Genomic DNA, 15,654 nt, shown 5'->3' with positions numbered 1-15,654 from the left:
CCGCACTCCAACAGCTGACTCCCTTACAACAGCAAACCAGCATATTTCCAGTTTATGTTCTGAAAAGATGTGTGCCATGATTCATTGTCCCTTGAGAGTTAGCCAAATAAATGCTTACAACTACCCTTCGTGCCTTGCTGTTTAGAAACTGAGTGGTTCTGATTATTAATGGTTGACAGAATGTATTATGCCTGTATCTTTAAAAAAGAAAGCAACATGGCTCGGTATTTACAACAACCTGGTTTTAAATCACAGCTAAATCACTTAATTTCACTTTATTGTTCCTGAACAAGTTGCTACAGGTCTTTGTTGGCACCTACTCAATGCAATATATTCAATTTATTTTAAATAGTCTTGGTCGAATGGTTTTCTTTTTGTGTCCTATTAAAAATTCCCATGCCCTCTTCAACAGGAGGTTACTAAAATCAAGGAGCTGAATCTGTTCTCCATAGCATTTTTGTTTCCTAAGGAAGTTGTATTCCACTTTGTGCAGATTACAAACTGGCCCCACACTGCTTACTTTATACTTGTACTCCCACCAGGGGTAAAAAACGAATTGCTTACTGAAAGGACAATACAAACCTAGCTGGCCACTTTTATAGCATTGTTATTCTACAAAAACACTACATTAAATGAATTCCCTGCAGTCCCCTTAACAGCTATCATCCACAGGAAGACAATATTTACTTGGCACTCTAAAATTGAGTCCAATTCAGGTACTTTCAAACTCCTATCATACCTCACGGCACCACAATGAATCAGATTCACCAGATGATTGACTGAGGATGTCAAGGAAACCACACACATCAGCACTATTCAGCAGTACTTGGTCCAAGTACAGTGCCTAGAAAATGTATCTAAAAGATTTAGTCCCTCCTGTCTTACATTTGTAAATTAAACTTGCAATTATGAGAATACTGGCTGAACATAACGACCCATAATAATGGATATTGATTGACTGGTGATGGTGGACAATTTTTCAGTTAAAACTCAATGTTCCATATCAATCAGACTTAAGAAATATGAGAAGGAACAAATGTGAAAAAAATAGCTAAAACTGAAAACCAAATTTTAAATAAAATAAAAACAAAAAATTACACTGTCGATCAGCACCACATATTTTCCATTGTAATAATTAGGTATGACTTCATACTGTATGACTCTTATACTAGGTTATTTTACTCTACTGAAGGAGCATTATCAACGGAGCTGGAAGTTATTATAGCTAACAAAATAATTCCATAAATCCAAGCCATTTTGGACATCCTTGGAATATTTTTTTAAATCAAACCTTTCATTGTGAAATTAACCAGTACCTTCTGGAGGCCATGTATATTTAGGCACCGCTCCCAAAATCTTCTGTTTTAACAGCACTAAAAAATCTGGTGTGCTTGATTTGATGTGCTTAGAAGATAGCCAACGGTTTATATTGAGGATCTCTTCCAGCCGGAACACAGCCTAAGAGTTATGTACCAGGGACTTCTTGCTGGGGATACAGAACTAACATTTTTGCAGATATGTGGTCAGTGATCAGGGGTAAATGACATGATGTCTGTTATATTATAATTATTGTAAACAGAGCGATAACATCAACAGGAATGGGCAACATTATGTCGCCAGTTTGTTGATATCTAAGAACAATAAAGGGCCCAGGAATGGTACTTGAGAAATTGCAGGCTTTTGAGTTTAGGGGAATTAGCAAAGTCCTTTATATTCAACAGGAAGAGGACCACATATGAACGTAATTTTGTAGATTCTCAGGGGGACCCAAATTGGTCAAAAGTATTTGGTTGGAAAAGGTTGGGCAAACATGCAAAAAAAAATCTGTTATCTTTTTGTGGCATGATTGCAGTCTCTGTGTATGATTTCTTGTACAACATTTTTAAAACCAATCAAATCTAATTTATTTGGTGGCATCACACTCAGCTCAAGCAGCATATCCAGCAATTTTCTGAGAGTGTTTAGCACCATTCAAACTTTAAAGGCAAGATGAAATGATAACAAGTTGCAGTCGAAGATAGACAGGCCTAATGGGAATAAGAACAAAAAAGACTCCAGCTGGAAATAGCTGATTGGGCCATGCTTGGCTTGTCTTTAGTTACTTCCCGACTATTCCCAGTGCTTCATTTAGTTACTAAAACATACCTTATTAAAACCAGAGCTGTCTTGGTGGAAGATAACAGTCTGCAATGATGTGACTGTTGATCTCTCGAGGGAGGTCAATCTCAGACAGACAGTCATAAGACAGAGGTCAGTTGGCAGTGCTCTTTACTTTTTCTGCTGAAGCTGGTTGGACAGAGCCTGGTTAGCAGCAAAAGTGTACCTTTTAAAGGAGGTCAATAGAGGTGACTCAGGAGGTGACGTTTAGAGGGACATGAAATTATATGAAATGGTTAGAAAGGGATCACAAAGAATCATCCACTACAGCACAGGTCTTTTCCTCTTCAATCATTGTTATTGTAAAACCAGTTCACAGGGCGGGAGCCAGACTACTGTTAGGACCAGGCCCTTGGCAGGACGAGGTCTGCGTCACGGGCACCGCAGCAGATTATGAGAGGGATGTGTCGTGATGTGGCTAATTCCAAGGCTGGGTGCCTGGCACCCTCAGGGACATGTAGTTAGTAAAAACTGAAAACATATAAGAGAGGGCCCGCTAATTGCAAACGCTCAACATATAAAAGGGGGGGTCCCTGCCATTTGGGGGATCCGACACACAGGAGAGGTCCCCGCGTTTGGGGAGAGCTGACATACAAAAGAGGGTTCCCCCTCATTTGGGGGGCCCTGCAAATAAATAGAGGCTTCAGAATTATAGACTTCCAAAGCTGGGGTGGAGACACACCCCCAGAGAACCTGAAAACAAGAACCTTGCCTCGTGTTATGAAGGAAGAGCTCCTTCTGCGAGGTTAGCTAGAATGAGTTTAGATCCTTGGATTGCAAGGGGAATGATAGAGTATGAGATGTTAAAAGGTTGGGTTTGATCAGTGGTCCCTTCTGACTCACTATGAGAGCCTCCCTTGTGTAGGTAAAAGAATCATAGCTTGACGAAATGTAGGGGAAGTGCGTCTCACTAACCCCCCAAAAGATGGACCCCTGGGTCCCCACTAAAGATTCCTACAATTGCAGACAAACAAAAGTAACTGCCAATGCATATACAAAGAAAGAAAGAAAGAAAACATTTAACACAACAAAGGTTAGTAACTGGCTTCCTACTGACTATGTGAAGACCCCCTGCTCAGTGGAAAGGGAAAAAAAAAACTTTCTTTTTTAGGGGGAAACCTTTGGTGGCCCTGGCGGAAGGGTTGTCTCCACTCCGGACATACTAGCAATAGACTGTTGTGCAGAAAATATCTCAGATGTGGAAGAACATATGTATGATTCAACTACTGATGAGGTCCAGTACCCCGTATTTTTTATTAGCTGGTTAATCTTTGCTCTTGCTGCCCCAATTCTGAATGAATGAGGAGTATAGAATAGAGGGAGAAGTCCTACTCTTGAAACCACCATAGACAGATGGGATGTGAATCAACGTCTGGATATAACAGTCCGGCTTGAATCAACGAACAGGGGGTGAGAATTTGAAATAGGTTTGCGTTCTGCAATATATTTCTGCATGGAAGCCTATGGGAATAGAGGCGATTCAATTTTTGATCGCTGAATAAATTGACCTTGCCGAAGATGATCGGTTTTGGAAATGCGCAGGAAGAGGATAAAGTGTGAATCTAAGATGAGCGTGAGATCACTGCAGTGAATAATTAGCATAGGAAAGCTGGCAATAGAAGGAAAAGCACCTTAAAAAAATTCAGTTAGATATATAGTTTCCATTGTTAAGTTATCAAATGTAGAGAATCAGCCTTGACAGAGAACTGAAATCACATTGCTCAGAATATCTATAAAGATATTCTCAGGCGAGAAGGAGAAATGGTCAGAGAGCTCTTAGAGATTCCGCGCAAGAGGAGAAATAATTAAATAATAATGTAAATAATTACTGAAAGTCTAATAGGTGGTCCAGCCGGTGGAATAAGAGGATCTGTTGGAAGGAGTGAGTGCTGCAGCCTTGCATGTTGGTGCTGTACTGAGTAGTCCACTGATAGTTGGGCTCAATTGAAAATTAGCTGGTTGAAATGGGGTGTTACTATTGGAGTTGGCAGAGATTTACGGACCAGACTGTGAAATCTGTAACAGGAAAGAGCGTCAGCTACATTACTACTATGTCCGGTAGATGGCGCACTTGGATTGGAAAATTATTTGATACTGAAATCCATATCAACTGCTACACTAATTGCATAATAAGAGGTGAACAGGAACGGCCTTTATTGATAATATGAACTGTAGAGTTGTTATCGCCAAGATGACCCCATCTATTTGTATATGACTATTGTATAAATTTCAAGAAGAGCTATGGATAGATGCAGTTTTCTATTTCTAGTGGCCAAGCACTAGAGAACCACTGATTGTTTAAAAGACCTCAAAATCTTGTCAATGAAGCGTCCATAAATAAAGCCAGGTCATGAGGTGCTGAAATGAAATCATCTTAGAACATAGACAGGCCGTTCCAATGCAGTATGAAAGCTGACCACATTTTAATGTCTTTTTAGTTCCTAGCTTCTGAAGAAATATTGATTTTTTTTTGCAGTCGATGAAAGAGTAAGTAATCGTGATATAAATTTCCATCCCTGGGGAATAATGCTAATTGCAAAACTGAAATGTCCCAGCAAAGACAACAGTGCACATTTCCTGATCTGAAAGTTTTGAATAAGAGAACGAATATGGTCGGGTTTAGATATGGGAAGGCTGGCTTGAAACTTTTCTGTGTCCAGTATGATTCCAGTGAATGAAAGATTGTTTTTTCTTCTGAAAGTGGTAAACCAACCTCTGACAATAAACTTTTAAGGTTGGTGATCGCTTCTGCTGGTGGATCTGAGGAAGGGGAGATCAAGAAAAACAGTGGAGCTGCAAACGGGCCGACCATAAATCCTTTTTTAGCAGAATGGAGGTTTTTTCCTCTGGAAGGAGGGAAAAACATTCCCCGTCGATTAAATAATAATTATTGAAGATCTTGTCTGGACGATTCAGAAGTTTTTGTTTTGAAATGGAAATATTTATGGGAGTGCAGAGGTAAGTGTTGGAGAGAGTCACTTTGGAGCTACTGGGTAGATGGCTTTATAATGGGCATCTCCACAGAAACTGCACATATGGATGTTTTTGCACTGGTTGAAAAGCTAAATCAGGTTGTACCCAGTCGATGATGTGGTTATGTGAAGCTAAAATAGCTGCTGCTTTTGCTGAAAAGGATTTGTGGTAGTCAAAAAACATGGTCCTTCCATACCTGACAGACAGCTCCACAATGCAGAATTCATAAGAATCCAGTTCTTGCTTGTGGTTCGGGTATACAGAACATAGCACAACTCTGTATTTAGCAAAGGCAAGGCCGAACTCCACCAGGGTTAGATTCTACAGTAATCTGGAGTCTCTGGATTTCACAATCCACAAATCTATGGTCCAGAAATTCAGATTCAGCCATCAACAGTGAAACCAGGTTAACCTCCTTACCCTCGACTATGCTTCGCCGAATCTGCAGGGATACTGAGTGACAACGGGCAGTGGTTGAGGAGGCAGAACCATACGTTGTGGCAGTTGCAAGATTGTAGATTGGAGGTTCAATTGTAGGGACTGGAACGGTTGGTAGAAAACTGGAATTGACGGTACCTGCTGGAGTGGCTGAGTTTACTGCAGGATTTTAGGAAAATACTGTAACTGTGGAACCTTGCTTCTCTTGTTCGATGTTGGACATCCGTTTATCCAAATTGATGAGTTTGGTATTGACTGAGGATAAGGTATCAGCGAACGGTTGCCACGAATGCTTTTATTTCAATAAAAATCAGAGAATGTTCCTGTTGAGTTTCGCTGACTGGAGCGTCTGCTTGCTGGTCTGAAGTGCTGGCTACGGGGCTGCCTGACCTGGGCTGCTGAACAGCCAAGAGCAGCTATGGAGTTTCTTGGGTGAAAAAATTGGTTCTGCCAAGGTGGAATTGCAATAAAACATGAAGAAAGATTTCCGACTGCTCCTTGCTGGGATCTCGCTGATGTTTTTAAGGAGGGTCTTCATCAGCTTGTTGAGAGTCCTTAAAGTTCAGACTCTCAGGAGATGTATCATGAGGCTGGAGCCGCTTAGATCGATGGGGATTGACTCCTTGGACGGCGAGTAGTGGTATGCTGTCTTGCTCAGGAGGCACCTGTTCAGATCTTGCAGAGAATGGTGAGCTGACCAGATCCTGCGTTGAAGCTGTTGGAGAATGTTCTGATATGGACAAGAAGTTATCCTCCAAAACCTCTGAATCCGAGGAAGAGATGTGCTGTAAGTACTCCATACTTGATTGCAATCTTTACACTGAAAGAAATTTGCTGGGGGTAATAGATTAAGAAAAAAAACAAGAATACATAGTTGATGACTAAGAATATACCCCTTATGGCTCTGAACACTAACAATAATACAAAATATGTGCCAAGAGCTTAACCCTTTGCTGCCGACGTGCTCTAATTTCGTAACTTTTGTTACAATGACGAAACATGATATATCTCAGCCAATCAACTATCTTGTTTTTCATTGGGCCACAGCCATGGCTACAGTGAATATCCCCATGTAATTGGTTTAGGGTTGCGGTAGGTGTTATTTTTTTTTTTTAATTTGTGTTTCATTTTTGACTCCGCCATTTTCTGGCTTCAATAGAAAATTGTATTGACACTAACCTGTTTGAAACGTCTATATCTCCTGTTCTACAAGCCCAAAAGTGGTGATCTATAACTCATCCGAAAGCTAAGAACTGGGACTACCTAGTCGCTTTTTTATTTGTTCGTGTTATTATAAAAATTAACTTTATATATGCTTTTTAAAAAAAAAACTTCCTGAATGTTTTTCGCCCCTCTGTGTCTGTCTGTGTGTGTATGCGTGCAGCTATAGGGCACATCAGATGCCGACTGAGACAAACAACTAATTACTGAAAAGACATCTAAGATAACCCTCTTATAAATGTTTTACTGTTATTTTTAATTCTATACGTTTTTATTTTATTTTGTGTCTTGTTTTGAAAATGTTTCTCTGGATGGAGGCGAAAGTAAACATGACATCTGTCTGATCTCTAGCTAGCTAACTTAGTATACTTGCCGTGTCAGTGTTTTATCATTATTTTGTTTATTATTATTAGTGTACTTTATTTCTGTGTGTGTAAACGATGAATAAATATTTTCTGTATTCATTACTTTTATTATTATTTAGCTGTTTATTATTTGGTAGTTTTTTTTTTTTTTTTTTAACCTATACAGTATTCGCAAGTTTCTTCTTTAAAACAAAATAATAATAAAATAAAAAAAAAATAATAATAATAATAATAATAATAATAATAATAATAATAATAATAATAATAAAATAATACTCATAATCTTGTGTAACATACATATTGAGACCTCTTAATACATAAATAATTAACTTTAATCACAAACGGGATTATATTATATTTCCAGGTTTCTTCAGTTTCACTTTCAGTTCTACATCCGCCATTTCGGCTCTTTTATGCACATTTTTGTTTGCGTTACAAAATCTTATGTAGCTCTGCAACTGTACAAGCAATTTCAATTCTGATTAGATATCTGAAATTGCACATCTCCCATATACTCTTGCATTGTTTCTAAATCGTTTGGAAAATTATGAAAATTTGTGAAATACTATTATTAATATGTCAAATTTCAATATTTTTTTGGAGGTGTTGTTTATAAGATAAAATATATAAAACATCCTACAACAAAAAAGATGATATCATTGTCTGCTCAATAGCTTTCAGTTGATAGTTTGGGTTTTAATTTGTGATTTATGGTTATTAAACTACAAGCGTTAAAACAGATAGTTGTTGGACACATGCACAATTTATGGTCATTCCTTGCAGGTGGCATAGGGTTAAACCCTACAATGTCTAGCTCTAGGGAAGATCTGTATTTTGTGTGCATGCATATTCCATGTTATTTACATAATGAAAATAATTGTTCAGTGCAGGTAAATATTTTGAGCCATTGTTTGAAAATAAGCATTTCATGACCATATACAGTACTGCAGCGCTGGCGGCACATGTGACATCATGACGTATGATGAAGTGAGTGTGTTCTCAAGAACCCACCAATCCGGTAAGGATTTTTTCCAATAAAAATAAATTGAAATGGTCTGGACAAACACACACACACGCACACACACTATTGTGTAAATTGGTTATCCTCCATGTATAATAAAATAGAATAGAATCCCTGAAATGTATTATGAAATATATAAAAGTCGCATCTTTCATGATGGGAAAGACATCAGATCTGGCAGATTTGTAGAGGACTGACAGACTACACAAAAAGAGTAGTCAAAAAAGTGATAACACTGTGGACCATTCTTTGCTACAGATTTCAAACTGAACTTTCCAAATGGAAACAGTAGAGCTAAGTTTGCATATCCCTTTAAAACAGTCTAAGCATTTTTCAAAAGTGATCTCGGTCTCCTTCTGGTTTCAGTCCTGATCCTACACCTTATGTCTCTCGCAGCTTTGGCAAATATCATCCTGCTTGAAATTTAATTCAGCAAGTTTTAAGCAATTTGCTATCCATGGTGCCTAGACAGAATAGTGCATATCTGAAGGCTACAAACTGGTGAACTGCTTCTCATACAAAAATATTACTTGGAAATCCAACAGGTATTCTAGGAATTGAAGTGAGATGACTAGTGTCAGGAAATGAGATAGTTAGTTACCATTTGTGGTTTGTGACAAGGAGTATTTCTAATATCTGTCATTTGAGCAACAACAAAAGGTGTTCAAATCCTAGTTTTAAACAGCCCTGTATCTTACTAACTTAAGTCAAATGGAAGTACAGTAATGCACTGCAAACAGTACACTAATGGCTGGTTTCACAAGCATTTTCCTGTACCTCAGTGAGGTACTAATGCTTTCATTAAGCTTGATAGTATGATAGTCTGCTGGCAACACTAAATTCCTACATAGATACCTGCAATAAATAGGTGTAGCAGTCTAAGATTTGTGCTCATAGGCATCAACGAAACCAGCCATAAAATGAACAGGGTGGATTTTTAAACGTTCCACATCAAGATTCTCCCCAGGAATTCTGTATAGCTGGATGGCAAAGCATTATAGCCAGGGGCACTTTTTATGGAACAATAAAATTGCCTTACCTTGAATAATAATATGAAACTGAATAATGAATAATAACCCACCCTAATTCATACACAGGCTACACTACTGCATTTACCCCCTGATCCTTTGCAATCTTATTTGTGTTTCTGGCAAAGCTTGCACATCATACCACCCAATTCCTTGCTGTAAAAAAAACATTTCCATTTTTCACACATAACACCATACTCACCTTCACAATGTCTTTGTTTTAAGCACTCGGTCCTCTTGCCTTTCTTCCAATTTGCTTTCTACAAGTTGTTCTTCATATTTTTTTTTTCTTTTTTTATAATCCATTTCTGTTTGGTAATTGCTACATTCATTGTCACTATTTTTGCTTTGAAAATAAGCGGTTATTTTTTTAGCAATCAATTTAACGTTTCAGCCTCTCAAAGTGCTTAACACAGAAAACCCACCCCTTCAGCTCTCTGATTGGTTAAATGTAGTGTCAAGATGTAACACAGCAACACAGCTCTGACATGTGGTTCCAAGATTTATTTTTCACCCAGCTCATGCAAGTGATCTAGTCTGCTAGCAGCGCAATCAATCCTTATCATTAAAGGCACAGTAGCATCTGCAAGATGGGTGGCTAAGGGTTTTTCCCTGCACATATATTTGTCATAATCAGATTTTCCACAGATATATTACAAATATTACTACAAATTCCATCATTGTAATATGTAGTAACACACTTAGACAACTGTACTGCTATCCTTCCTTTCTATCGTGTATAAGACATGACATGTCTCCTAAGAGTAAGGAATAATAACTAATGAAGGCTCTGGGTCCTCTTTTAAGCAATGATAAGTTACATATTTCACTGAGCCCCGCTGTGCATTTTATTTATAATGTGTCATTTTAATGGTTCAGTGGTTTTATTTATTTTTATTTGTTTACATGTTTCGGTACTGTTTTATATTAGAGTGGCTGCTCCACACCAGACAGTAGAATTGATTGTGGTGTCATATCATTCATTTATCAAATGTATTGAGTTCAGGAGGCCATTTGATAAATGTTTATGTCTTTGTCTTTGCTACATATTACATCTTCAGAGTTTCAGGACTGTGTTCACACATATTCTTTGCTGCTTGTGAACAGCAATGGGCTATTTTTATTAGGGCATCTGATTTCTGATTATTTTTGATCCAGCACATTCCTTTGTGAAAATGTGATTTATTTTATCTTCGGTAACGATAAAATGTTGACCGTAAATGGTATTTTCCTGATAAGTCCCTTCAGTAAAGTCTAATGGACTATACATTTTTCAGAAATAGCAACAGAGACACCGCTGATGAAATACATAGGCCTATTTTTTTAATCATATAATTCTGAATTAAAATACTAATTCTGTCTAGTACTGTACGACAAAACCAACTACACTAAATGGAAGTCTACTTTTTTTAAAACACAGTCCTTTCAGCTGTATTTTTGATGTTGTATCTTTTTTGTGTTCCCTGAAAAAAAGACATGCTTTTGTCTTTTACTGATGTGTTATTCCCCCAACGCGTGCTAACGAACTTCAATGAAAGAATCAACATCTCCCTGTACAATTCCTCAAACCCAAAGTTATATTTTTCTTTCAGTACGAAATTCCATTAAAGACCATATTGCCAGTCCACATACAGAATGAGAAAGCAAATAAGACGACAATAGTAGCAAAGCACCTCATTCTTCTATGCTGAAAAACTTTGACCTAAGGTACTGCGCTCAAGGCGTGGCTTTCCAGAATTAAGCCAAATTAATTGCGTATTTCATTACTGTTTAGTTTATTTCTTTCCATGCTACCAGAGTTTAATACAGCTATAATTATCAATGTTAAACCATGGCCATTTCTTAATTAAATTATATTATCTGACAATGAAGAAACAAGCTCAAAGCTATTTTTCTAGCTATACAATCCTTAAAGGAACTTGATCCCTTTACTGTGTAAAGGAGTTAGCCACTACACTACACACTGTTTGTTTCACAAAGACATTCTGTCTGGAGACACACCTCTTGTTAAATTTTGCAAATAACAAGGCAGAATTAACCATGAAACAATTGGGAGGATTAATTATGTGTTTATATTAAAAGGGGCACTATTTATAATCCAACACGTAATACACAGCAGTGAATCTGTTCAGAGCAATGAGACATTACTTTTTTGAGACATCAGTTTTTCATGTTTTTCATAATGCCAGTAAAATGCTAAACTTAATTTGTGAAGTACTGTAAACAGAATTACTCTTACATGACACTGCTGGACTGTTACTAAATTGTTTCATATGTTTTATTGTTATTGTAATGCCTGCAGTATGATAAACAGGTTTTTGTAGACTGAACTACAGTGTTAGTGGAAGACTGTAAATATGAGTCTCACAACAGTGCTGTACATTTGTTTTCTAAACTGTTGTAATTAAATTCTTAGGTTTGCCTTATTTTAATGCCAGTAATGGGCCAAGTAATCTTTATAAACATTACGATTGGTTTGAAGGTGCTTTATTTACTATTACAGCAACAAGAGTCTGATTGAAAATATTGACTTTAATACAAATTAAAAAAGAAAGAATATTTATTTTAACTGTCAACATTATATTTATGTTCAAATGTCATGTTTAATTATTAATAAGTTGATAAAAAGTGGTGAAAAAACAGAATTTGCTATTCCCAAGAATGGACAATCAGTAGCCCTACGTGCACATTCAAGGTAATGACCACTCTGTTACTGTCATGTTACAAAATCATGGAGTATATGTAACCCACAAATCAATTAATAAGCTTATAATAATTGTAACAGGGAAGAATGGTAATCCCTCCCATGACAGTATGGATGTATGTTAGGCACTTCCAAGGAGAACTTGGACTTTGCTTGTAAAACATCGTAGAAAGCCAATATTAAACTAGCTGGCTACCATACGCAGAGTTTATAGACCTTTGAAACAGTATTTGAAGCTGATATGACTAAGCTAAATGCACTTACTAAGCAGTTTGCGATAGAGGGCCTGTGAGCTTTTCTTCATGGTATCATCTGATCCTGCCTGTCCTCCACTTTACTCATGATTCTCTCTGGGGGAAAAAATGACAAAATAAAGACATCAGCCAAGCAGTTAGGAGTTTGCATCAAAAGAGTACAATAACATTTTTTAAAAATGCAGAAAATCCAAGGTAACATAAAGGAGCATATCACAGCAGATCAACAGTTTTGTAAACCTGAAGTATTATAGAAATACATTTAAAAAGAAGAGGTTTACGGGGCTCCAGAGTGGGGGATCCAGTTAAGGCACTCCGCGTGGAGTGCATGATGCACCCTATAGGCTGGAGGTTGCCAGTTCCAGTCCAGGCTATTGCACTGCCGACCGGATGGGGAGTTCCCAGGGAGTGCCGCTTAATTGGCCGAGTGCCACCCGGGTGGGGAGGGCTTTGGTCGGCCAGATTGTCCTTGTCTCCAGTGACCCCTATAGACTGGATAGGCGCCTGCGTGCCTGCCTGTAAATTGCTTGGAGCTGCGTGGTCCTCCGACGCTGTAGATCTGAGGTGGCTGCATGGTGGGCCTGCAGAGTGAAAAGAAGCGGACGGCTGACGGCACATGTTTCGGAGGACGCGTGTGTCCGTCTTCGTCTCTTCCAGTGCGGGGGTGGCAGCAGTGAGATGGGTTGAAATAAAAAAAATAATTGGGCTTTCCAAATTGTGGAGAAAATGAGAAAAAAAGGTGATTCCAAAAAGAAGAGGTTTACTGTGGCATGAAAGGAGGATAGCTAGAGCAGTGGTTCCCGAGCCTTTTAGTAAGGTGACCCACCAAACTGCATTTTGCATTTTTAGTCGGCCCACCATATAGTGGTAAATGTTTTAAGTGCATAATACATATTTAAATACTATATAGTACAAATACATTTAGTCCCTCTGTAAACTTGTGTAGCCTTTAAGTACTGGAAACATTGAAATAATAATAATAATAATAATAATAATAATAATAATAATATCTCAGTTTTAATACAGTTATTAATGTTAAATGTGCTTCATGCCGTGGGATTGATTCTTTTCTGTTGTTGTTTTAAAACATGGCATACAAGCAGGAGAAACAGAATTTGCAACTCTGTCAAGGGAATATTTCATTGAAAAAAGGAAGCACAAGTGCTTTGCTAAAACCTCTTCAAAACAAACATCCCATCCAACTAGGCTACATTAAAATAAGTATGTTTGTAATTTATTCATTTGTTATTTATGTGTTTCATTTAAAGCATGGTTAATATACAATAGATGTTCATAAATAATTTTTCTTTAATTCACATCAATTTAGCTTATACTGTAGTGTGTTAATCTACATGATTAGTATGAGAAAGACTGATTAGTAAGAAAAATATTACTAGCACACTTACTTAATGCGCTCCACAAATATTTTTTATTTAACCCAAAACAAAATAGGTCTCAGTTTCGAAAGGGTGTGAGTAATGTTTTTGGAGTGCGTATGCTTTTCCTTCACAAATCTACTTTATTAAAATATTTTCTGGGTACACCACTCACAATATTTTAGTTATTTGTTTATTTCTTTTTTTAAATAACAGCTCTTTTTATCTTTTTGGTAAGAAACCTTTTTTTCCATTCTTCCATTCAAATACACGTTCCAAAACTTTTCCACGAGAGAGCCAACGCACTTACGAACGTAAGCAGGACTGTGTCGTGACTTGCACCCATCTCAGAAAACAAAATTGCAAATAAACGTGCATTTAAAAGGTCTTGCTTTTTACAAAGTTTACTATTTTAATGATGCTACTGAGAACATCACGACATTCCGCAACCATCTGATTTGTTGCCAGTGCTTCATGAAGGATAATGCAGTGCACTCCCTTAGCATTCGGTGCAGCCTCTTTAGAACGCATTGTATAACACCACTGTATTTCCCAGTCATGGCTGCTGCTCCATGCGTACAAATACCCATGCAGTTTTTCAAATTTATATGGTTGGCGTTTATAAATTTGTCTAGCAGTTTAAACATTTCTTCCTCTGCGGCATAATTTGGAATTTCTCTGCAAAAAAAGCATTTCTTCATTAAAGTCCCCCTTCCAGACAAACTGCATTTTTTCATATATACAGTATGAAGAATCACTTATCAAATTGTGATTACACATTCTTTTGCTCTCCTTTTTAGTACATAATGTTGACATAGGTGATGGTAATCAACATTTTTTGTCACACTGGATGAAAATGTTTTCTTTGTAAATGAATGACCATTCCACGCCTATACTTTATAGGACCCCATGGTGGCCTACTGAAAATAAAATGGAGGGCCAATATGATACTAAGCAAACTTAAGGAGTAAGTAGCAGGGTTCCAAAAAATATAGCGTTATACATGCCCACATGCTGCTACACTGTTTTTATAACATACCTGTAATTATTACTTCATTGTTAACATCTGACAACCTTTTATACATATAACTTTAAACTGTTTCAAACCTTGTTTCATAATGGCCGCTCTAGTGCACTGATGATAGTGTAAGGATTATTCTCCATATTGTCAAAAAGATATCACAGCTTTAACAATACGGAACAGAAAAGACAGAGCACTTATGTTTTTTTTTTTAAATCGCTCTTCCTGCAGTGATTTAGAGGACAGATCTCAAACCCCAGTGCACTAGAGCAGCCATTCTGAAAAGAGCTTTGAAACCGAGTTTAAAGTTAGAAGTGTAAAAAGTTCTCAGGATGTTAACGATGAAACGGAAAATGCAGGTATGTTATTTAAACAGTTGTAGCAGCACGTGGGGATGTATATACTATATATTTTTTCCAGAACCCCGCTACTTTCTCTTTAAGTCATTCTTTTCTCTAGCTTTGCACAGGCTACAAAAATCACAATTAAAGTATGTCATCATACAGGTTGAAAGCAAAATAATGTTTCACACTTGAAGTGCATGTTTATCAGAAAGCCAAACCTCAAAGGCAGATTATTACATTTAGTACCCATCTGTTAGCTGTGTGAAGTACTTCTCAAAAACACAGCTGGATGTTTATGCAGTAATTATCATCAAAGAAGAGCTATCAATCCACCCCCTAAAAAGGTCAACCCACCCACTGACTGATTTCACATTAAAGAAAATATATCAACTCCTTTGCTCTATCCACACCCACAATACTATGCTTTAGTTTATGGAAACCGTAGCGGTGTTGTTATTTGATTGGTCTCTCCAGGATTAAATGAGGGCAGGCCTTTGGAGGTTTTTATTTAAAGAACAGATTTTCTACTATTATTGTAGCACAATATAAGATTAATTATTCTACTCACAACAACCCAAACAATTGTATGAGCACGGATTGTGATATATATTATGTAGAAATATTTAATATAACATTCTGATCAATAATGTTTAACTGTTGTGGCAACTTTCTGTAAAATAGCAGGAATGGTATTTGAGTGATTGACAACACAATACATTTTTGTAAAATGTTGGATTTTTGGGGGTTTTTTT

General features: G+C 37.3%; 1 protein-coding gene across 2 annotated transcripts in view; it reads right to left on the bottom strand.

The window, feature by feature from the left end:
• The window catches only part of LOC121314552 (transmembrane protein 108-like), a 120,745-nt gene that overhangs the window by 51,898 nt on the left and 53,193 nt on the right, over positions 1 to 15,654 (bottom strand). For both annotated transcript variants that reach the window (XM_041247945.1, XM_041247944.1), the window contains exon 3: positions 12,172 to 12,257. In XM_041247945.1, the coding sequence (XP_041103879.1) occupies positions 12,172 to 12,211 (40 nt within the window). In that variant the 5' untranslated portion in view covers positions 12,212 to 12,257. The remainder of the gene's footprint in view (positions 1 to 12,171; positions 12,258 to 15,654) is intronic.

This window comes from Polyodon spathula, chromosome 4 (genome assembly GCF_017654505.1).
Source record: "Polyodon spathula isolate WHYD16114869_AA chromosome 4, ASM1765450v1, whole genome shotgun sequence".
Lineage (NCBI taxonomy): Eukaryota > Metazoa > Chordata > Actinopteri > Acipenseriformes > Polyodontidae > Polyodon > Polyodon spathula.
This window is presented reverse-complemented; position numbering and strand designations above follow the sequence as displayed.